Here is a 24,872-nt window from a genome sequence, read left to right as displayed (position 1 = left end):
CTATTCTAATTTGTGTTATCAGATTCCCTTTTAATGTCAATTCTTTAGTGAGTTCCTTTTCTGAGTCTAGTAAAAAAGGAAAACTATAACTATCTAGTCTTAAACTCCCTCAGAGACCCAAGAAGGAAATAATATTAACTGAGTAAGCAGAACGTGCAAGCAAGTGACTTCCAAAAGAATGTGAGAAATGACAGAAACAGCTGGCTGCCTGGACAGTCACCCAAGTTTCCTCTGCAACATTAAGTCATCCATCTTCAACCTAAGCAATGGTAGAAATTCACTTGCCTAGGCAGATGGGCATCTGGTGTAAGAAAACTAATAGAGAGCAATACAGAGAACAACCCAGCAAGCAGCTGCGGTGGATTGAATGAAAATGTCCCTAGGCTCATATTCAAGAGACTGATCCCTAGTGGTGGAACTGATTTGGAAGGATTAGGAGGTGTGTCACTCGGGGGATGGGCTTTGAGGTCTAATTAGTCCCAGTTAGTTCTCATTCTCTCTCTCCCTCCCTCCCTGCCTCCTTGCCCCTCTCTGCCTCTGGCCTAGGGATCAGATGTAAGCTCTCAGCTGCGGCTCCAGCACCATGCCTGCCTGGTGCCATGCTCCCCACCATGATGGTGATGGACTAACCCTCTGAAACTGTAAGCCTCCACTTAAATGCTTCCTATGGTCATGGTGTCTCTTCACAGCAATAGAAGTTATCAGAACAGCACCTCTCATCCACGGGTTCTGCCGCTGCTCCTGCTGGAGTTCTTGCCCTGGCTCCCCTCAGTGGGGGACTGTGATATGACATAAGCCAAAGTCTTTCCTCTCCAAGCTGCTTTTGACCAGGGGCTTACCACAGCAACAGAAAACCAGACGTAGAAATCTAACCTTTGAAAACGCTGAAGAGCCCCATTCCTCCCCACCTTATTGTAACAAACAATCCCTGCACCAGTGCCCCCTCAGAGTCCCATGTCGATGCTGGTTCTAGTCCAGCCCAAGTCTCCACACCTCAGGAAAAGGGTGTGTGGGTAGGGATGCTCTTGGTGTGGCTGTGATGGCAAGGCTGCTCTGGCACTCCAGTGCTTATGATTGACACAAAAACAAACCATGTGGACGCCCGGGAGTTTTCTCGGGGGTCCACAGCATATCTCAAATAGGGATCCTTAAATTCAAATTTTCTTAACTGCACTATGCTTTAGTTTTAAATTTCATATTTCAAAATTATACTCAATAGATTTGTTCTTTAAACATAAAATATTCTTATTAGAGTCTCATATGAAACTCAGTATATGTTCTCAATCCTACTTCCTCTTCCTACTGGCTCTTTCCCAGCTCCTCTTTTGACTAGTAGCTAAAGACCACGTGATTAGTTCCAGGCAGTAACATGAAGGTTGTTGTAGAATATTATTTTAAGGTGTGGTACTTTTGTTTATGCTCTGGAACATTTGTTTAATGATGCAAAAAAATGTGTTTGATTAAATAAAATTCACCTGCAGTCAGGAGGCTGCGGCCCAACTAACTGACCGGAAGTTGTAGGGAGGAGCCAGATGGAGAAGGGCTTATAAGGAGGGATGAGGAGAAGCACTAAAACGTTTGAAGGGGCGGTTAGTGGGGACTTTTATGTCAAGCATAGAAGCCACCCTGACATCCCAAATGAAAACCACTCCGTTGAATTCTTAATTTAAAAAAAAAATACTTTTACAAAATTGAAAACACTCTAATACTCTTGCTTCAGGAAACTTCTGACATACTAATAGTATTGTCTTAGCAGTAGCAGAGAAAAATCCATGAACTCAGACTCGTAGAAGGTGAATCAAGAGTTATCCAAAACGGATGCCCCCTGGGCATGAGAACTTCTTCTTTTTTTTTTTTTTTTTTTTCATGAGAACTTCTTAAGAGACTGGAGGAGGTGAGCTAGGGGAGCTGCTTGATATTCAGCCTAGTTGGGGAGCAGGATTTGACCTCAACCTTTGAACCCTGAGTTCTTCGGAGGGACAAAGGTTTAGATAAATTGCTCTGTAACTGAGAGTAGAGCCTGAGGGAGCAGAATTTCCCCAGGCTGTGGCTCTGGCAGCCTAACCTGCTGGTGGGGTGGAGCTGCAGTTACTGACAGGACAGCTCTAGCTTAAAAGGCGGCAGCAATTAACAAAGAGAACAAAGGTAGAAATGGCCCATCTCTCTTCCTGTCCATGCTTATTCTTTCCCTCCAGTGGAGACTGCAAAAGCCATGTTCTGAGTGTGGTGCTGGCACTGGTGAGGGAAATAAATAAATAAATAAATAAATAGGAATGGATGCATGCTGCTTCCCACATGGAGAAGGGACCCGGATTTCAGGACCTTCCTTCTAACACAAACTAGGAATAGACTTTATTAGGTTTAGTCACAGATGGTGGATGATTGGACATGGCTTCTCATTACGGGGACATACCCTACATATTATGATGAAGAGATGGGGGGCTGTTCTCCTGTTTCTTATCTTGTGGGTCAAATGTATGTTCTACTTACAAGAGACTTTTGTTTCTTGGTTTTGGTTTTGAGAGAGGATCCTCTTCTGTAGTCCACATTGACCTGGAATTTTCATCTTTCCTCAGCCTCCTTATTATGTATGCATCGTCTGCCCAGGGTGCTTTACTCTTACTTTGTTGTTGGTTTGTTTTTAGTTCCTTCTCTTGAGGTTTCTCATGCTCTTCAAGATGTCCTTGTGGAAGTTAACAGGAGCAGAACTCCTGGAGTCTCTGTTTCCTTTAGTAGGAGGTGGGATAAAGCTTTCAGAAACCACTGCCCTATTTTTATAAACCAGGTGATATGACTGAAACCCGACTGCTTCAGTGTTTTTCAATGGCAAATAAAAATCATAAATATCTTTGGGGTACAAGATGAGGCTTTAATACATGTATAAAATGCGTACTATTCAAGTCAGGGAGCTGACATGCTCATCATCTCAAACGTTTATCAGTCCTTAGTGGTGGCAGCATTTAACGCCCCAGAGTTTTTGAAATTAGAAAGAAACGGTAAACTGAGTCATGCACATCACTGGGTGCATAGGTCTGAGGGTCCTTTCATTCATAATCTACTTTTAGACCTCTGAGGCATTTAATAGCCATAAAGACTGCTTACACCATTCGTCACATCATGAAAATATTCAGGCATCTCTCTTCACACACAGTAATAACAATGAAATGAAATTTAAGCAACTAAAAAAATAGGTGGGGACAGCAAAATGGCCACGTGATTAAAGACACTTGCCACGCAAGCCTGAGGACCCAGGTTTGATCCCACCCGCGTAAGAGGAGAGCCAACTCCACAAAGTCTTCCTCTGAGCCACACGGAGCATGTGCAGCCACATAGCCGGGTGCACACATACGATAATAACAAATAAATTTGGACACTTCACTTGTGCATTTTTAGCTAGGATATTTTCCACTTTATTTAACCTTATAAATGAAAAACTTAAAAGGCATTTAATAGCAAGCAAAATAATTATACTTTATTGACAATTCAGAAGTCACAGTACTTTCAGACACTTTCCAACTTCTTTTACAAAGAATAATAAATTATAAGACACAAGTCCAATGACACTTGACTTTCAATAAAGCTAACAATGAAAAACAAAGATCTACAGCCCGACTTTTTCATGTCACGAACACATGTTTTCCCGTGTGATCATCATTCTAGTCCAATCTGTGGCAGAGTAGCTGAAATGGAGTCAGCTGTGAGTCCCTCTGGGGTGACGTGCATGGATACACCCAGAGAGTAGCCAGTTCTAACAGGAAATCTGAGCAGTTGGGTGATTTGTCATTCCGCTTGCTAGGCAATCAATTCTACACCTAGACATATTTCTTTTATATGCTGGGTCTAAACCAAGCCAATCCAGGAAGTAAGTCGTGCGTGCTCAAGTACATACAGTCATTTAACGAGAGGAAGCAGTCTGCTACCTCCTAGACAAATTTCTCACATCTTCTTAATTAAGGGAAGATAACTGGGCTGAGCTGATCAAAATAAACCCATTTCCAATATTTTATAATTTTACACTATTGATGCATTATATTTTAACCAATGGTTTTATTGCTCTACGGTTAACATCTGTTGATATAAACAAGTGTATTTATTATCTCCATTGGCTTGTTCTGTATCTTTTCCATCTTGGAAGGAAAGGGAGCTGTGCACAATACCTAATGTATGTTGCCAGCGATCACCGCACTGGCATCTGTGGGGACTGAAGTGGAACAGGGAGCTGTTAAGACGCCGTGAGACACGGCAGCCATATGCACTTAAGCTGACATGTTCTAGGACTAGGAACATGTCAAAGCTCAAACCCTGTTGGGTAACTCACAAGTGCACTGCCATAAATGGATTACAAACTCTTCAAAGAGTCCATCTCACAAGACTCACCCGGCTTTAGTGACAAGTCAGAGAGAGCAGAACGGGGTAGTGAGGCACAGCAAGTGCTAGTTTGCTTTCTATGACTATCTAAGCTGAAACTCTCTCAGCTCCTGCTTCTTAACCGTGAAGAAACTGGGCCACATGTTAAAAGCTGTGTGGGACCAATGTTCTGACGAATGCCCTCAGATGCCTGGGAACACTCTCTGGAGCTCAGGGAACAGAAGCAGGTGGCAGATAACTGAGGCTAGCCCATAGCTTTCCTCTCAGCGCCCCACAGTGGGAATGGCACCCACACAACTGACTAGCTCTCTGGGAAAGTTCCCAGTGTGATGGGAAGTAGCAAACATGAGTTCAACATGTGTGGCAGCTTCCCCTTCTTGGAGCCCCCCAAACAAAAGAAACAGCAGCTAGAATCAAAATATCTTCTCCAAAAATCTTTAGTAAATTATGTAAAACTAAATATTATAGAAAAATGATGAAATGATAAGTATATCTTTGGGCACCCTTAAAGAACAAGAGTGTATGCCTTTTACAGTTTATATCTAAACAGTGTTTCAGAATAAAACTAAAAACTTTCTCCTTCTGTCAGCCTACGCTCCTGTCAAGGACTTCTCTTGTGTTGATAACCTGGGGACTTCCACATGGGTGCTGGTGCAGCAGCCCACTGTGTGGGAAATCCTGGCTAAGGAGATGTCACACTGTGGGTGCAGAACCTAGAGTCATGCAGTGACCCATTGTGTAAAAACCCATCGCACCTGGTGAATTCCACAAGTAACAGGTGGAGATACAAAACTAAAACTGAGCACTCAGAGCGGAGAATACGGCGCGAAGGCAGCTGAACAAGAGCTCGCGCTGCCCCGAGCTGTGAGCTTTTAACCCCTGTACACCACTGCACATTTTAAAATATCTACCACAGTGCTCACAGTGGAATTCCTATGAAACTACTGTCCTCACAACCTCACCCACTGTCTCTGCACAAGACTAGAGACGTGGAGTAATGATTTAACATAAAATATCATAAACAACTATTAGAAATATCCAACATAAATGTTTTTAAACTTTTGGTTCTTATGAATTCATACCAAAATAAAGCTTCTGATATATTTATAGGCTCACAGTTGAAGACAAAGTAATGACGTAAGCAAAGCTGAACCTGAATACGTTAACGTATAAATAGAAAAATAGAGAATTCCACAGAGAGCTTGGTGACATCTTACAGACTAACGCACAGGAGAACCAAGGGCTGAGAAGTCCAGAAGACCCAGCACTCGTTCCTTTAAACACCAGAATTCCCATCTTCATCATCAAATGAGCTTGTTTGCCTTGGCTAGTGTGTTTGGAGATGGAAGGAAGGAGGCATTTTCAATGACAATGCCTGAAGCATCTCAGTTTTTTCTAGACAGTTCCTAATTGTTTCAAGTCTCCTAAGTATGCATTTTGGGTCCCTCTGCCCATTCAGATCACGGAGAGATTACAGTAAGGACTTGCTTCAGGGCTAGGACGATCCAAAATCCTGTACTTTGTCACGTACCTATAATTCCCGAAAACCCAGGGGGGATGGGGACATGCGACTTGAATAGTGCACAGCTTGCCAGCTGACCCTGCTGTTCAAGGAGGCCCTACCTCCTGTGGCCAGCACACTCCACAGCTAGCTAGCCAGCCTCCCTGTTTAAGGAAATGTTAGCTTCTCTTCCTGTATGAGGTCTATAAAGTCACAGGCAGGATTCTTGGATTTTTCTGTCACATATATTCAAATATATCAGGCACACACTCTCAAAGATGAAAATATAATTGAATAAAATCTACACTAAATTAAGCTGTATGTAATTTTTCATCTTTCTTGACTGTGACATGAAAAATAATTTTTAAAAGATCTTTGTATGGAACAAATTTTGGGTTCTCTTGACTAGGATAAGTGCTCTTGACGAAGTCATCTGACATTCTGAGATCCCATTTCCTACAATGGTAACTGCCCTGTCTTGACACATCTAGAGTCAATTTGGAAGAGAGACTCAGCTGAGAAAATGTCTCTGTAAGACTAACCTGTAGGTAAGTCTGTGGAATAGTTCTCCAGGTTGATGATCAATTAGGAAGGGCCCAGTCCATGGTGGGTGGTGCCACCTCTGGGCTGGTGGTCCCGGGAGCTATAAGAAAGCAGGCTGAGCAAGCCATGAGCAGTATCGTCCCATAACTTCTGCATCAGCGCCTGCCTCCAGGTTCCTGCCCTGAGTTCTTGTCTTGACTTCCTTTGATGACGGCTGTGATGTGGAGCTATAAACTGAAATCAACTCTTTGTTCCCTAGGTTACTTTTGGTCATGATGCTGTGTCATAGCAAGAGAAACCCCAACTAAGACAGTAACTAAGAGAGGGGAATTCCAGAAACCTCAGCGGCCTTTTTGCCCACAACCCAAACAGATCAGAACCTTGCTCAGTACTTCCCAGTGACTATGGAGCCCTACTGTCTGTAGAGCCTAACAGTGAGGTGATTCTGGCTCTGTGAGCTTTCTAATGTCTACACAACGGTCAGTGGGAATCGTCTGTCCTTCCAGCGGCTGTCAGAAGCATTACCCATGCAATAAAAATGCAATTGATGCATTTTCATAAACATACACAGGAGGCTTACTTTGCTTTATGGGAATCTCCAGAAAGATCCTATTAACTATGTCCCTATTTAATTTCCACAATGTTGAATGCCTTTATCTTCTCAATAGTGGCAAGAAAGATAATTCTTATTCACAGTGTTTCTTACAGAAACAAATAATAGGATATGCTTATTGTTTTAAGGTTTGAATTTTAATTTTTTTCAGTTTTTCAAAGCTAATTTTAAATTTTTCATTGTCATTAGATAAAAGCAAGAATCTGCCATAGTTTACCACAACTGCAAAAGATGGCCAGGTCCCAGTCCAACCGCAATACTCTGCCAACCAAAACAAGAGTTTGGCACTGTGCTTAAATGCATGGTGACTGTACTGGTTCTTAATTTGCTGTTAGAATGGGACAACAACCGAAGACTCACAGCCCAGATGCTGTGCATGTGGAGTTCACATTCAGAGAGAGACTCTGGGAGGTGCCTGCTACAGCTACTGTAGTCGGATAAATAATCTCTTCAACAGTGACATACGTGCCCAACAAGAAGCCGACGACTCCAGTGAATGCTATGGAGATGTTTTTCAGGATCATCCATATGTTGTAATGCTCCTTAGAAAACGTAAGGATTTCCACGAGCGGCGGCAGGATCAGGGCCAGCGTGCTGCTGCTTACAGCCCCAACGAAGGAGATCACGATGTCGAGACGAGGAATGAGAATCGCCCCAGCACCTATTAAAAAATGGCTTCTGCTGACATGGTTGCTATACAAGGGACTAACTATAGACAATCATTTTTGACAATGAAAGTGGTTAGCGGAAGTTACTGCTTATGGGGAAACTGACAATTTATTCTGAGCTAACGAGGGACAAACCAGAGAAACACTTCCTGGACTCATTCTTATCAATAACATTTCTCATGTTAACAACTATTAAGTTTTTGCTATGAGATTGGAGCATCTAATTCAGAGCACTGAGTTCCTCTGCCCGCCACACAGCAGAGTCTGTGTCATACAGAACAGCGTGGTGTGCCATGAATAACCGGGAGCAGAGAGAGCATCAGCTCTTACAGCAGAGCTCTAACCAGCCTCTCTAGGACAGCACACCAGAGGTGATGACCACCAGCATGAGGCCAAGCTGCTAAGCAAGAGGAGTCAATGCAGGAGGCAAAATGAGTGGGCAAAGCAGGGTGAGCTCTGTGGTAGTGGAAACCTGAATCCCAGAAACTGGGCTTCCGAGACAGAAAATCATGAAATTCAGGCCTGCCTGGGCTACATAGCAAGGCCCTCAAAAACAACAAGATCTGGGGATTAACTGGGGGTACAGTGCATGACCGGCATGTGTAAGGCCTTTGTTTTTAGTACCAAAAAAAAACAAAAATCTGGATGCACATATAGCTGCAAATCATCTCCCTAAGACACTGTCTCTGAAGCAGAAAAATCAAGGCCACATTACCCTCGTGAGCACAGCTGGCGTTCTGAGGGGGTACACTGAGCAGTCCCCAGGGTGCCCCACTCTGGTACATGGAGCAGTGCCCATCTCACTCCTATGGAACTCCTGCTAAGTGTTAAAGGCTAAGCCACGAGTGGCGGTGCAAACCTGCCATCTTGGAATTTGGGAAGCTGAGGCAGGAGGACTGAGTTTGAAGCTGCCCTGATCTACACAAATGCAAACATAGCCTGTGTCTTAAAAAAAATTGCAAACTATATAATTTAAGCAGTTCTCATTTTAACACATGCAAGTCAACTATTAGGACAGTATGCACGGATACTTACAGGTGATACTAACCAAGAAGGACCGTATCCCAAATTCACAGATGCGCCTCCATTTGGCATGAAGTCTGGCAGTGACTCCGGGGATAATGATCTCTGCTGGAACATAGAACTGAATTGAATAGGTCACGAAAATGCCAAAGGAATACAGAATTTTCACAGACTGATACAACCTGTTGGAAAAAAAGAAATTCAACATTTAGTTTCTTAATGTGACTGACTTTCCTCTTTTTTAAGTTTTAGAAGCAAACAAGAAATAAACATCACAAGCCAGTTTAGAGACCTCCTAAGCAAAGGTGAAAAGCCAATAAGGTAGATATGGTGGGGTTCGATAATGCTAGCAGCCAGTAAGCCACTGCAGGACTGCTCTGAGTTCCACGTCTGGCCTACATACGTAGTAATTTCTAGACCAAACCAGTGGCTACAGACTGACAACTCTGTCTCAAGGAAGAAGAAAACACAAAGCCAAGCATAAACTAACCCCCACTAACTCCATTTCTAGTCCTCGTACAGACAACTCCTTCTGACCAGCCTGGTGAGGCTGAGCACGGACTTGGGGACACGGTGCTTAGAAGATTGTGTTTAGGGCCAAGCCAGTGCTCCAGCTGGCACTCCGTCCCATGAAGATACTTTTAAAGTTTTCAAAGCAATAATTTTTTTCAACTTTCTTTCAAAAACTTGAATATCCTTATATTTCTTTGAAATACTGAGTCACAGCCCCAGTGACCTACATGTGGAAGAAAATGTCAGATTAGGCTCTCAATCTGAGCTCTCTTTGCTTGACATTTCTGTGGGCAGAGGACACAGGGAGGCACACCTGGATCACCTCAACCAGCTGAGTTCTCTAAGCTGCACTGCTGCCTGTTAGAATTCTCAGGGACGAGAGAACAGACTGATTGCAGCTTGCTTGTGATGAAAACCTATCCCTTTGAGGTCAGGGCTTCAAAAGTGAACATCAGTGTTCAGCTTTAGATGCGTCTTTAGAATTCTCTAATTACTCAATTTATGTGATTCACAGAGAGCTTCACAGACTAACAGGATCCAGGGTAGTCTGACAGGGCAAGACAGTACAGAGGCCATTTCAGGCTCAACTAGAAGTTGCTTTGATGGAGAAACCCGTAGAAAATCACCCAAGTCAATTCTAGGAAGCAAGGTCAGGACGCTTCTGTTAAACTACCTGCTTGTGCAAACCGCCTCTCCAGCTAACTGCTTATCTTAGCTTCTATTGAACTGCTTGCTTATATAAAATCTCCCCCCTGCAGCTGCCAGGAGGTGCTTTTTGCCTTTAAAAGCCCCTTGCTCTAAATGTTCAGGGCTACAGTTGGGTCCCAAATATTTGAGTGTAGTCCCAGCCAGCTACAATAAAGACTTTAAACTGGCTGCAAACTGTGTCTAAGTGGTCATCTCTGGAGGACTCCATGTAAAGACTAGTACGTCAAGGCATGTATAAACTCTGTGATGGTCTTTAGACTCCAGCCTGATGACAGCCCCTGCCAAAACCGGGCCTGCCCCTCACTGTTTTCTCTTTCGTAATTCATTAATTTAGTATTTTATGTGTTTCACCTACATGTGTGTCTATGCACCATGTGAGTGTCTGGTGCCTTTGGAGGCCAGAAGGGGGCATCAGATCCCCTGGAACTGGAATTACAAATGGCTGTGAGCTATCACCTGGGTACTGGGAATAGAACCAGGTCCTCTGGATGAGCAACAAGTTCTCTGAATGGCTGAGCCAATTCTCCAGACCTCCTCAGGAAAAGCTTAGCAAATTCCTTTGTCTAGAGAAAGCAACGTTTTCAGTGAGGTGTAGGGAATGTGTAGGCTCATAAGAATCAGAGCAACAATAAACCAACGCCTCTGAGCTATCAATGATAAAATTAGTACACTGTGTTTCAATACTTTAACATGTTGACTTTTTAAAATATTTTTTATATTTAAAATAATCTAAAGAAATATCCACTTGCATGTTTTAAGAACAAACTAGAGTGGAGGCTGTGGTTGAGGTGTGCCTGACTCTGGGGCTGAGCTAAGAGGCTGGGCCGCAGCTGGGGCAGTGTGCGCCTCCTGGGTTCTCTCGCTGTGGAGAGTCCGCAGCCTCTCCGAGAGAGTGAAGCATAGGGGAAAGTGTTTCTCCCTGGAATAAATCCTATTATCCTAAAAGGATATACAGGACTCTACTTTCGACAGTCATTAATTAGGGCTTAAGCTTATTTCTGACATCCTAAGACCTCAGCCTTAAGCGTAAACAGCTCTCTAGTCGGTGACTGAATGAGATTCAACAAGCTTTGCCACAGCGTGTTTATCTTAGGAGTGGAAGAAGTAGGACTGAGTAAAAGTAAATTTGAAAATACAGCAAATAACATTAGAAACAAAAAAGTCCTCGGGGCTGGAAATAATAAATCTTAATTAAAAAATTACCCAAGGACATATTAGCTAGGGCCTTAAAATATAACTATAAATGGTTACGGCTGAAAATAGGCAAAATTACCAAATGATTATTTTTTCATGTTCTGATAAGCAGTTGTAGAGAACTAAACAAACATTCTTATTAGTTCATTATTCACTTAAAAGAGAAACATTGCTTTTTCCTAATTACTGTTATGTTTTCAAAGTATGGCTGATAGTATAGTTTAAAATGAAAACACTATTTTGCATATAAATATAGTTGCATTCCACAGACAGAAAACTGGAGTTGGCAGGCTAACCCTGGTTAGTGTCAGCACTGGTCCACATGCCGCACTCTTATCTGGTGTGCTGGGGAGCACTGCTCCAGTGTCTTCTTCACACACTGCACAGGCTGTTTCCAACCCCGGAAGGGTAATATGGCAATGACTGTGTCAAACACTGTGAAAGCACCCATTTACTTCACTTTTACCTATTCTGTTTCAAAAGCCCATTTATTTTTACAGTTGGCATCTGTTCTTTCAACAATATTTAACAGTTTCTCTCAACTTTTCAACCTCTGTTCACACTTTAAGTATCCATAGAGCTGTGCATTCTGAGTTCTGCACAGGAGACATGAGGAAACACCTCATTCCAGGGCCATTCTGCATGCTCACTTTCTGGAACACTCTAACCTTTGAAGGGACAGCGCCACCCTGTATCTCTCGCTGATAGTCTCACTAATAGGACTATTAGCTCCTATTACCTTCCCAGGTCCACAAACCAGAGGACAGGCTGCTCCCAGCCGCCCTGTGAAGAGGTTCCGACAGACTCTTTCTAAAAGAAATCTCTCTCTACCCTGACTTGCTCTCCTACTTTTCAAGATGTCTACTATTTCTCAGGGTGATTTTTGGAGGCTTTTGTCCAGCTGAAAATCAGAGGACTTGCTAGGCTTTCTTGAGGCTCAACTATGCCTGAATGGTCTCTGAGTCACCAAGTCCCAACTTGCTGTGTTCTGACTTTAGAACCACAGCAAGCAGGCATCCGGGAAGGGCTGTGCTGTAGGGAAGGGAAGGGCAGTCACACGCCCAAGCCTGAACTGGCAATACGCACAAGCTTGCCTTCACATACTCCTGCCCCAGTCCTTCCTCGTGTCTTAGCTGGGAACAGGGGCATCTATCTGTCTGCATGCTTTCTCTTCAGTTCCTTCTCCAGTAAGATTTTCTTTAAATACTTCTGTGAATAAAGATTGTTACTGTTTCTACCCATGTCTCATATTTGAGATTTTAAAAGCCTGTCAAATGCATTTTTAGTTCCACAAATAATGAAATCATGAAAAAGTTTAAATGCTCAAATCATAAATCAGAAAATGTATCTTCCCCATCAAATCTTGGTGAACACAGAACACATAAACTATGAGTGGTGAGTCACCTCTACCTACCACATGTCCTGGGGCAGATTCAGTGTAATGCTGCCCTTGATTTCATCACGGAAACACATGTAGCCTAAAGTGGCCAAGCTGATGTATAGTACTGTGACGATCGCCATGCCGATGTTCAGGGCCTGAGGGAAGCGTTTGGACTCCTTCATTTGGTTTTCCAGGGGAAGCACCTAGGAGAATACAGAACACAGCTATTTTTGAAGGAACAGGATACAGAAACTTCAGAATAGTAAGGGTAACTAGAAAAGCTAATCTTTTGTCGTCTCATGTAAAATCTTTTCTTCGTTCCACATATACGTGCTAGTTTCCTTTGTGATGTGTAGACTATGTATGTATGCGTGTGTGTGTGTGTGTGTGTCTGATGTCAGTTTCTTCCTCTATCATTTTCCACCTTAGTTTTCCCCCTGTTAGGTCCTTCTACAGAGTGACTCACTATGTATACTTGGCTAGTCTGTAGACCACTATGTATACTTGGATAGCCTGTTAACTACTACGTAGCCTTGGCTAGTCTGTAGACCACTATGTATAGTTGGCTAGTCTGTAGACCACTATGTAGCCTTGGCTAGTGGGTAGACCACAATGTATACTTGGCTAGTCGGTAGACCACTATATAGCCTTGGCTAGTCTGTAGACCACTATGTATACTTGGCTAGTCTGTAGACCAGCCTGGCCTCAAGCTCACAGACATCCACCTGCCTCTGCCTCCCACATTCCGGGACTAAAGGCATGTGCCCCCACACCAAGCTTCCACCTTGCATTTTGAGACAGATCTCACTGAACCTGGAGCTTCCTGGTTGGGCTAAACTGTCTAGCTGTGAGCAATAGGGATTCCCAGTCTCCGTGTTCCAGCACCAGCATCACACCTGCACGCAGCTTTTTACGTGGGGGGTGGGCTCATCCTTATGCAGCAAGCACTTACCAACACACCTCCTCCTCAGTCCCTGCACTCAGATTTTTATATTACATTATTTTTTGATTCCTAAAAAGATTTGAAGATCAGCTCTCAGCAGGCAACCTGCAGATTATTTTTATACACCTTTTCTGGTCAGATTAATTTTAGATTTGTTTTTTAAATGCCAAGGGAAACACAGATGGCTCCCACGTGCCCCCGGAGCATCTCTCCCATGATTAACACTTTATATGCCAGTTGTCACACTGAGCCAACACTGGCCAACCAGAGTGACTGAACTCCGAATTCCGTTTCAATTTCTCTAGCTGCTCCATGGATGACCTTTCTCTGCAGCAGGAGCCCAGCCAGGACACCGCACTGACTGCTCTGAGTCTGTCCGTCGCTCCCTCGGTCTCCTGTGGTCTGGCTGGCTTCTCAATCTCTCTGCTCGCTGTCTTGACTTGTGAAACTGCTTTGTACAATATCCCTCTAACTGAGTTTGTTCCAGTGCCTTCCTTGTTACCAGACAGGACCATGGTTTTAGAGAAGGACATCGCACCCTGCTGTGCTTCAGTCATCACCAATGGAAAGCCACCTCCCACCCCCTCATCATACTCTGGGTCTCTAACTCTACCAATTCCCTAAGAACTATGTGAGAATGGCCTATACCTGTTGGAGGGAGGCGGCTCTGCCAGGGAGTCTGCCTCGTAGTCATTAGCTCAACCCTTTACATTACCGTGGGCTTCTAGAGAAGCCATGCACACTGCACCACAACCCGACATTCTATCATGGACTCTGTCACTTAACCTACCAGCCTGGGTCGCTGTGTACTAGCAGGCGAGTGACTAGCAGATGTGTAACTAGCAGATGTGTGACTAGCAAGCATGTGTGCAGCCCCGGTGCCCACTCCTCACTGTTGCTGTGAGCACCCCTTCCTCTCTGGCCTGTACAGAGCCCCACATTCATGCTGAATTCCATGGTTCAGTCTTCATCAAACATTCTTCCCCACAGAACACGATTCCTTCCTCAGAGCATGGCATCTAGAATCAAGATCTCCGAGTCGAGTGTGCTGAGTGAGGAGTGTTGCTTCTGAGCCCTCAGGAGACAGAGCCAGTTAAAGCTCGTACACAGATGAATACACACACGCACATCTGTAACTGCTCTACAGCTCGTGTAGGGGGAGCAGGAGACAGTGAAAGCTCGTACACAGGTGAATACACACATGCACATCTGTAACTACTCTTTGACAATAACTCTGTAATTATTTCCACAACCTTCAAATATTCTAGTCCATAGCATGTGATGTTTGGGCTGGCTGGCCGACACGCAAACCTGACGGCCTGAGTTTGGTCACCAGAACCCAAAAGGGTCGGGGTGTGCTGGCTCACATCTCTAATCCCACCATTCCTGTGTGAGGTGGTGGGTGGAAACAGAGAATTACCTAGACGCTCTCTGACCTAGGGCCCTGGAGAACCTCCCAGAACAACAGACACAAGAGGGTCCTCACCCCATAACGGAAGAGGAGAGAACCAGCTCCTGGAAGTTGTGCTCTGAACTCCCCTGACCCACACCAATACACGTGCCTTCTTAAAAATATGCTACTTGGGGGCTGGAGAGATTGCTCACTGGTTAAGAGCACTGACTGAATCCCAGAGCCCATGTGGTGGCTCACAAACAGCTGTGACTCCAATTCCAAGGCTCAGCAGAATCTCCTGGCCTCCATGGAAACCAGGCATGCACACGGTGCACAGACATGCTTATAGGCAAAACAACCCCAACGCACAATAGAAAAGAAATGCTAGAATATGTGGGACACAAACAAAAGAAACTCGTCTGTGAGTTCCACTTTCTGAAGTTATGTTATACTTACAAGAGTTCTCAGCATAACACTCTAAGGCTTTTAGAGGCTTGAAATTTTTCCCAATAAAAATGCTTTTTAAAAAATCTAGCTTAATATTGTCACTTAAACTTGTTAGGATGCTGGCCTGTCACCTGACAGGATGCCCTCAGGCAGTACCCTGGCCAGCCCAGGGCCCTACGGCTGCTGTGTCACTATGCAGTATACACGGGCGCACAAAAGGTCCCTTTATTTTAAGAGACAAGTTCTGCCCATTCAGGCTCTCTCTTTCCTTCTTCTGAAAAAGCAAGCAGGTCGCTGGAAAAGACTTGGAGAACCTAAGAAACATGTCTAAGAATAAGTTTCTGGTCAGTAGAAAAACCAAACTACCTGACTGCTAGGTCTCAGACCTAGAATAGGTCTTATTCAGTTCCTGGCTCCTCCCAGCGCCCCTCACTTCACCCTACCTAAAACCTCCCCTCCCAGGGGCTGGGCTCCCCCAGCCTGATTCCTACCCAAGCCATTTTGGCTACACTGGCCTCTTGGCCTAGGCCTGGGGCTCCTCCCTTGCTCCCCCCACGCCCTCCTCTCCACTCAGGGTCTGGTTTAGCTGGGCCATGGGTCCATTCAGCCTGGACTCCTCCCTTGCTCCCCCCACGTCCTCCTCTCCACTCGGGGTCTGGTTTAGCTGGGCCATGGGTCACATTCAGCCTGGACTCCTCCCTTGCTCCCCCCACGTCCTCCTCTCCACTCGGGGTCTGGTTTAGCTGGGCCATGGGTCACATTCAGCCTGGACTCCTCCCTCTGCTCTTCTCATCCTTATATCTACAGTTCACATCTCCACACCTTAGGGGCAGGCATGACCTCCTCCTTTTCTCTCATTTTTTTCACTCACCCACCAAACTGGGAATCATGTTCTATGAATACAGGAAACTAAGCCCCACCCCAGCCCCCAAAACATGTATTTTTATACAGTTGACTATAAAAATTCTTGTGTTAAGAGTTTAAAGACAAGTAATGGCTAATTCTCACCACTCCTATGCCTTCAAAAGCAAACACAGCAGTACCAAAAAACAGTGGGTATTTCTTCCAACCGGCCACAACTGGAAGATTGTGGGGATCTGGCATGTTCTGCAGAAAAGAGAAAGAAAGAAAAAAGAAACCAAGTTACAGTTTTCTCAGGCTTCACAGAGCAGCTGGGCTTATGAATCTCAGTAAACATTTTACATCCTCCATTAAGGGTTATGCTATTAGGATACTGCAATGAAACAATGGCTGACCTTGTGTCACTGGCCAGTCCCAGGCAGCCCCTGGGCTACATCTCCTCCACACCAGAACTACGCAGGCGTACTCAGAAGTCAGAGCCCACAGTCAGCAGGCGTTACTGTGGTCTCCATGCACCCCCACTTCTTCAGTTCCCTAGGACACCTGGCTCTTCACTACTGCCCTAGTTGTCCACTGTGCAGGTCTCCTGGTTTCAGTGTGAGCTCTGATATGACACACACAGCCTGCTCCCCATGCGGATGACCCCACCGCCATTCATTACCCACGGTAATGCTTCCACTCTGAAATCTAGACAGGACTGCAGCATACCTGACCAGCATACCAAACCACCGACCACAACAACCTTCCTTCCGGACTCCCCAATCTGCCCCCCCACCACCACAATCTTCTCTGAAGTAGAACTCAAGGCCAAGGAACGAGACTGTGCAAACCAGAGTGTGAAAGCATGGGGGTAACGCGGGCAATGTGGAGGTTGGTGGTGATTGAGGCGCATGCAGAATTCCATGCTATGAAGAGACGTGTGACAGGGAAGCCAGGGTAGGGTGAGCAGGATGCTATGTCAGCCACTTCCCTGTGCCCTTCTCTCCGCTGAGGGATCCGCCTTCTCTGCCCCACCAAGTCTAACATGTCCAGCTAAGCGATTGTGAATGTCAGAAAGACTCAGGCAACCTCCTTCCCAACCAACCCTGTCTGAGAATCCAGAGGGAGGAAAAGTGAAACGCACCCGGTATATGAGTTTCGGTGAACTGTTCGGAAATCTTATGATTATCTTGGAAGTAACATCTCTGATAGATTAGATCATGCGGAAATAACACAGGATCCTCGACTATCTTGGGGTCCCTGGTCTCTGCCTGACATAAGTGACTTAAGAGTCCGGAGACTTCAAACCTCAGTTCTGACTGCTGCATGATCTTCAAACAGAGAGTCACAGACGTGCGCCATGGCAGTCGACTGCACGTAAGAGCAAGCCAAAGGTTGTACAGAATTACATTCATACCCATCGCTGTGACTCAAAGGCATGTGCTGTCCCGGGAGGCTCTATACAGCAGCACAACACTCACTCTCACAAGAGCGCTAATAGGGAAGGTGGGATGTTTGGAAACACTGACGTGAACCCACAAGCATCCTCATCAACATTCAGGCCAGATGTGGCCTCTTAGCATCTACATTAACATTATCTCCTGCAGGGAAATCAACAATGGCTGCCTGCCTGTGTGCCAGGTGTGGGCAGGTCTGTCCATGTCACCTCCAAACAAAGCTTCATGTATATGGGAACAAGATGGTGGCTCAGAGCATACTTACCCTGACAACATACTGGTAAATTATCACAAGACTGGCGGCCATGGAAATGTTGGCAAGGAAGGAAAGTATGAAGAGATTCTTCAGCTCACGAATGAAGACCAAGAGAATTATAAATGGGAGGAAGCAGAGCATATAGACCCTGAGGTCCACACTTCTTCTCTCACAGGCAAGAGATGGATCTGTGCTGTTGGAAATCAGCACTGTGCTCCCCAGAAGGCCTTCGTGAACCTGCAGGACAGTCACCGGGGAGGACGAGGAAGGAGATTACCCATCCGCTTACAGTCATGAGAGACAGCTAAAATAGAACTCACACCCTCTATGATCAAGCTCCATGACAGCAGTGACCAGTGAGGTCATCCCTCAGTGTCTAACAGCAACGGTGGTAACCAGTGAGGTCATCTCTCAGTGTCTAACTGTGATGGTGGTGACCAGTGAGGTCATCCCTCAGTGTCTAACAGCAATGGTGGTAACCAGTGAGGTCATCCCTCAGTGTCTAACAGCAACGGTGGTAACCAGTGAGGTCATCCCTCAGTGTCTAACTGTGATGGTGGTGACCAGTGAGGTCATCCCTCAGTGTCTAACTGTGGCGGTGGTGACCAGTGAGGTCATCCCTCAGTGTCTAACTGTGATGGTGGTGACCAGTGAGGTCATCCCTCAGTGTCTAACTGTGATGGTGGTGACCAGTGAGGTCATCCCTCAGTGTCTAACAGCAACGGTGGTGACCAGTGAGGTCATCCCTCAGTGTCTAACAGCAACGGTGGTGACCAGTGAGGTCATCCCTCAGTGTCTAACTGTGATGGTGGTGACCAGTGAGGTCACCCCTCAGTGTCTAACTGTGGCGGTGGTGACCAGTGAGGTCATCCCTCAGTGTCTAACTGTGATGGTGGTGACCAGTGAGGTCATCCCTCAGTGTCTAACTGTGATGGTGGTGACCAGTGAGGTCATCCCTCAGTGTCTAACTGTGATGGTGGTGACCAGTGAGGTCATCCCTCAGTGTCTAACTGTGATGGTGGTGACCAGTGAGGTCATCCCTCAGTGTCTAACAGCAACGGTGGTGACCAGTGAGGTCATCCGCTGTGCTAACCAGTTGACTAGTAAGGTTCACCAGTGTGTGAACACTGTGAACACTGTGCACACTGCCAAGAGCAACAGTTTCCAATCTTACACTTCTGTGACCACTGCCTGCCCTGCCCATGTGGGTGTTCATTGCTGCCTCGGGCTGTTTGCTAAGTCTGACTTCATGTTTTTCTCTGTGTTTCGCTTTATGCTTCTAAAAGCCTTTTATCATTCCAGCTAGAAAATACAAGTTCTCCTCCCAACCAGCCAGGGAGCCACTTCTTCTACCTCATCTCCCCATGTCTTAAAGTCTCCATTAAACTCTAGAACAGACAATGTTTCATAAGAGAAAGGCATTAAACGCCCTTAGATGTTTCTTCCTTCTCCCACTCCCCAACACACACACACACACACACACACACACACACACACACCCTACCCAGTGATAAAAATCACTACCCAAGGTGACTAACCAGGTGTGGCAGAACGTAACTGGAAACTCAATGCTTAGGAAAAGAGACACCAAGATCCTGAGTTCAAGGCCATGCACAGCTAACAAACAACATACTAGGGTAGCAACTGTGACCAGGGGCTCCATTTCAGGAAAATGGCCAGTAAGCTCAGGGGATGTCAATCATGTGCACAAGACTTCCCAGTCATTACTCCAGGGAAACAGTAACACTTAAAGTCACATTACAGTTCATAAACATAAACCCCAGGGCACTGTTCCTAGAGTCACACAGGGCTTGTTGGCTACTCTCTTGAGAGAACAAGAAGAACAAAGCAATGCCCAGTCATGGTGGCACACATCTGTGGTCCCAGCACTTGGGAGGTAAATGCAAGAGGATAAAAAGGTTCAAGGCCAGGCTGAGATACACAAAAAGTTCAACATGAGTCTGAATTAGGTAAGACCATCTCAAAAGCAAGTAAAAATGGTGGGGATAGGATAACAGCTTCATCCCAGCCATCTTGCCTGATCCCAAACTCTTGCCATCACGTTCCACATGAATGATGGCAGAATGGCATGTGTCTTCAGATCCTTTGTCAACAACAGCAACTACTGGACCTTAGGGATAAACACTCATCTCTCTGTCCCATGTTCTTAGCTGTTGCCTACTGTCCTGTATCTCCTACACAGAACATCAACAAGAAGACTGTGACCCCAAGTATCCATGTGCATACTTCTGAGATCTGAATTTGAAATAATCAAGAAATAGTAAGCCACACCACATTCTGGTCGGAAAAAAAAAAAAAAGAGAGCATGGTTGATATCCTGTCAGGAGTAACAATACCAGTGACAATAACATCAGAAGTCCTACTTGTGTAAGACACACCAAAAAAGAATCTATAAAAATGACAGCGAGTGAAACACGCTGTTGTCTTCAACCATGAGAAGACAAGCTGTACTACAACGAGGCAGCAAAACAAGCATCTCCCCGACTGCAGAAACGTACTCACTTGTTTCACATTCTCGGCTAAGAAGACGATATAGACACTGCAGAATCCCAGCTGCGTTATCACCAGAAAAAAGTCGACCACGCTCCTGAAAAGTCCCGGAAAGAGTGTCACTGGGGGTTCTAGCCAGGCAGCAGGCCTCATTTCTCATTTAGCTCTTCTAAAACATTTTATAATAGCATTTCTTCTTTTCCTTCCTAAGATAATGACCACTTAAATATTTGTCTCTCATGAAGACCATGTCAGTCAGTAAGGCGCTAGACATGACAGTGAACATACACTTCACTCGGTTCAAAGGCAAAGATTTTTACATCATTTCCTTCTGTGATTCTGCTGTGTAAGAACAGCTGCTTGTAAAATGATTCCACAGAACTATGTTCAGGCTTAGGGTGTGGCTCACGATGGAGCCTTTGCCTAGTGTATCTAATGACCTCCATTTGAGCATCAGCACTGGAGAAGAATTCATGCTTGGACTACACCATCCCCTCTATTCCTCAAGACTGTCCTCACCCCAGCTCAGTGTATTTCCACCCTGCCAGACTCCTGGCATTTGCACAAAGGAGAAGCACATTTGCTACTTCCTAAACCAATAAGAATGCAGAATGCAAAGAAGCATCTTTGGTAAATTTTCTCTGTTCTTATTTTATATTGAGATGCTCTAGAAAGTTCCAAACACAAAACAGTTATATAGAAAGAGGGAGCAACTATTGCCAGACATCATCTGGACATGGCTGGCCCCAGGTACAACATCTTGCACGCTGGTCTTGGAGCATGAAGAGAGTACAGTGTCAGACTGACTGATTGGTGATTTATAACTCCTGTCAGCCGCCATCACCATCATAAAACAGTCAACAGGCAGAGACTAGAACCAGAGTCTATCCAACTGTAAGGGCCACTTACTGCCTTCCCACAACTGCCATACTTTGAGTTATGTCTTATTCAGTGAAAACAGTTAAAATTAGCATAATTTCAGCACAGAGACATTAGAAGCAAAGCCAGTGCTCACCGCCCCCACGCCGCCTGCCGCTGAAGACAACTCCATGGGCTGGCCTCCATAGCAAAACTCACAGTGTCACTGTACCCCAGTGTTGACTTCTTAAACCTGCAATTTAATGGCACAAAACAGAGGGAAGCATTAAATTGGTCTATAAGGCCATCCCATGAAAACAGCATCACATACAGATGTGTGAGCTCAGGATATACATTAGCAGATCCATTTGCAAAGAGCAAATAAATATCCTTGTGCCCGTGAACATGAGTGAAGCAATTTCAAAATATCATCAGCCCTGTTGCAGGCATATAAAGTTTTATCTGCTGCTGTAGTTTTCCTATCTGTAGAATTCAGACAGCTTTGTATTGGTGCTTCATTGATTTAAATACTTCAAGCACCTAAAAACACCAAGTCTACAGTTCATCTGCAGAAGAACATCCTGTGACAATCCATAGAAATGGGCTCATGCGCCGGGCAGTGGTGGCACACGCCTTTAATCCCAGCACTCGGGAGGCAGAGGCAGAGGCAGGAGGATCTCTGTGAGTTCGAGACCAGCCTGGTCTACAAGAGCTAGTTCCAGGACAGGCTCCAAAACCACAGAGAAACCCTGTCTCGAAAAACAAAACAAAACAAAAAAAAAAAAAAAAAAAACAAAAAAAAAAAAAGAAATGGGCTCATGCAATCTTCAGAACATGTCCGTGAAGCCAGTGTCACTTCTCGGTTCTCTACTCCACTGTCTTCTTTAGAGTACGCATCATTATTTAAACAACATACATGATACGAACAGCTTCAAGAACATTTAATTAAAGTGCTGGGGCCAGACCACTGGTTTGCTATAACAGTGAGCATTTTTAAAGGCCGATTTATTGTCCAGTAGAACATTTCATGATATGGAACTAAAAGGGGATATGTTATATTTCTAAGCTCTGCCCCAAACTGAATCACCAATGAACTGAAGACCCGGAACCATCATGGCAAGTGCACAGCAGCTTGGCTTCCTCGTCCACTAAATACAAGAACCACCCTTGTCCCCCGTAGAGCACCTTTGGAAAGTCTATAGTCACGATGACTCAGCAGCTAAAAGCCCCCAACAGCCCGGGTTCGAGCCAGGAAGCCTGGACAAGTGGAGGAAAGTACTGACTGCACAGAGTCCTCTCATTTCCCATGTTCACTGTGTCATACAAGTCTTTCATATATACATCATATACACACAACAATATCTAACACGAGGAAAGAAAGTACAGTCATCCCTTCTTACCCACAAGTTCCTCATGTGTGGGTTAACTAACTGCATACGGAAAATTCATGAAAAATCATATCTGTGATGTTTACATACACAACTTTATTCTTCTTGTCATTATTTGGTGAACACTTTAGAGTAATAATGTGCATAGCATTTACACTGTATTAAAAATGATTACAGCATCTGGAAGGTTGTACATCATCTTCTGTGAGGAACTTGAGCACTTGCAGGTTTCCATGGGGATCCTGGAACCAGTTCTCTAAGAACACTAAGGGATGACTATGGACAGATGCTGACCATATTAACTCCAGAAAATGCTAGCCTGTGCCATGGTCACCCACATTAACTCCAGATAATGCTGGCCTGTGCCATGGTCATTATTAGCTGTGTCAGGCAGAGGAAGAAACAACCTCCAGATGCAAAGCACAATAGATACATGAGACAAAGACGCTCTAAGCAAACAGAAGTTTTACAATGAATCAAATCAACTTAATGAGTCCACATTTACCTCTGACATAGAAAGTGACTGCAACGTACCAATATGTGCATACAGTGGACGGAAATAATTCCTATAAACACAAGGCTGATTGGTCCAAGCTGTGGAGAAGAAAACATGGAAGGTTGAAATATTCATTTTTATAAAGTGAGTGAGTTTGTAAGCAATGAGTCAATGGCCAATTTATTTACAGTGAAAAAACTGTTAAATCCATTGATTAAATTGCCATAGGCATGGGGAAAATTAGTAATTTTAACACAGAGATTTTTTTCAGGTAATATTTTAGAAAATGATGCTATCTTGCAGACTTGGTGACTAAAGCCTGTGTTACTGAGTACAGACACTCAGCAAGGAATACAGAATACAATGTCACATCCAGTGCTGGAGGACACTCTGTAGTACACACTTACATCCCCTGTCTAGACAAAAAAAAAAAAAAAAAAAAAAAAGATCTTTAACCTTCTACAGATTGCTCATAGAAAACCCACATAAACGTCAGAGACAGCACTTAGGAGATAACTGTTTCAAACGATTCATGAAAAGTTTCAAGTGTGTACTCTCCAGACTCAAAGGGATGCCTGGATCAGAGTGGGTAGAAGATGCAAAGGGATGCCTGGATCAGGGTGGGTAGCAGAACCAGGCAAAACTTACCTGAACAATCAAAATCCTTTACACACAGGACTATTAAACCCAGAAAAAATGGGATAGCTACAACCTCTATGGAAGCCAATACATTTAAAAAGTTACGTCTAATTTACTTCATCCATGAACCTGCCTCAACATGGTTCTCAAATGCAGCAATTATACTGCCTCTAGCACTTTTTTGATATCTGTGTTTAAAAGACATCGTTACTCATTTCAACTATTTTTCTTAGGTATGAATACTGCATGCACACTTACTCTGAGTCTAAAATACTAATGAAGTTACACCATGAATATAATCCATTCCCTTAATATATTAGCTATTGTGGGCACACTGCGTAAGCCACTGACAGCATGCCAAAAATGAGACACAGCCATCTTCAGAAATCAAGGCTTGGGTTAGGTTTGAGAGTCTGTTGTTGCTAAATGTTAAAAATAAGCAACCACATAGAGATGAAAACAGTAATTCCCACTCTGGTTTAGGTACCATGATTACAGTTCACATAATTATACCAGAACAGCGGTCAACGCCACCTACATGCCACCTGGCCAGGTGACACTGGACGAGGTGAGAATCATCCTTACAGACAACTAACTGTCTCTGGCGTGGAGAGCACAGACAGCCTTACCACAATGCCGGCATTCTTTATTGCCAAGGGGAGTCCTAAAAGGCCGGTTCCAATGTTCCCCTTAAGAAGATGCATCAGCGTCTGCATGAATCTGGAACGAGAAAGCCATAAGAGTTAAGCGTTTGACCTAGGGACCTTGGCAACGAACAAAACAATGGTTCCCATCCCACCAGCAGGCAAGAGGACACCCTAGGGTCGAGTGCCATCTTTACTCAATAAAAGCCAAGTACAAAGAATTACTGTGGAAATTAAACGAAATGTTTAGTCAGTGTTGGGCATGTAGAACCGTAATTTAAGCCTGGTTTTCTTACATCTGCTTGGCTGCTCTGGTGTGGAGAACCCCGAGGAAATGGCTGGTAAAACAGGACTTCCTGGCCCTGATAACTACGGTTCTAAACATCTGATCTATGATTGTCAGTTATAAAACAATTATTTATACAGGTTTTAACACTGTACTCAGGTAATTTCTACTATCACGAGCTCCCCAGGACTTGACTGGAGGA

The 24,872-nt window shown here is 44.6% G+C and overlaps 1 protein-coding gene across 3 annotated transcripts in view; it reads right to left on the bottom strand.

The window, feature by feature from the left end:
- Positions 1 to 3,382: 3,382 nt before the first annotated feature.
- Slc36a4 (solute carrier family 36 member 4) overlaps positions 3,383 to 24,872 on the bottom strand; it is a 38,323-nt gene continuing 16,833 nt past the window's right edge. The window contains exons 3-11 of one of the 3 annotated variants that reach the window (XM_041657085.1): positions 24,370 to 24,460; positions 23,111 to 23,199; positions 21,375 to 21,470; positions 20,372 to 20,456; positions 17,858 to 18,085; positions 16,304 to 16,402; positions 12,546 to 12,715; positions 8,729 to 8,898; positions 3,383 to 7,686 (exon numbers count right to left, since the gene is read on the bottom strand). In XM_041657085.1, coding sequence (XP_041513019.1) covers positions 7,382 to 7,686; positions 8,729 to 8,898; positions 12,546 to 12,715; positions 16,304 to 16,402; positions 17,858 to 18,085; positions 20,372 to 20,456; positions 21,375 to 21,470; positions 23,111 to 23,199; positions 24,370 to 24,460 — 1,333 coding nt within the window. In that variant the 3' untranslated portion in view covers positions 3,383 to 7,381. Of the gene's footprint in view, positions 7,687 to 8,728; positions 8,899 to 12,545; positions 12,716 to 16,303; positions 16,403 to 17,857; positions 18,086 to 20,371; positions 20,457 to 21,374; positions 21,471 to 23,110; positions 23,200 to 24,369; positions 24,461 to 24,872 lie in introns of those variants that run through there. The other 2 variants (XM_041657087.1, XM_041657086.1) reach the window with 2 other exon arrangements.

The sequence above is a fragment of the Microtus oregoni genome, unplaced genomic scaffold (assembly GCF_018167655.1).
Source record: "Microtus oregoni isolate MIOR12 unplaced genomic scaffold, Mior012 000008F_ref0000371, whole genome shotgun sequence".
Taxonomy (NCBI): domain Eukaryota; kingdom Metazoa; phylum Chordata; class Mammalia; order Rodentia; family Cricetidae; genus Microtus; species Microtus oregoni.
This window is presented reverse-complemented; position numbering and strand designations above follow the sequence as displayed.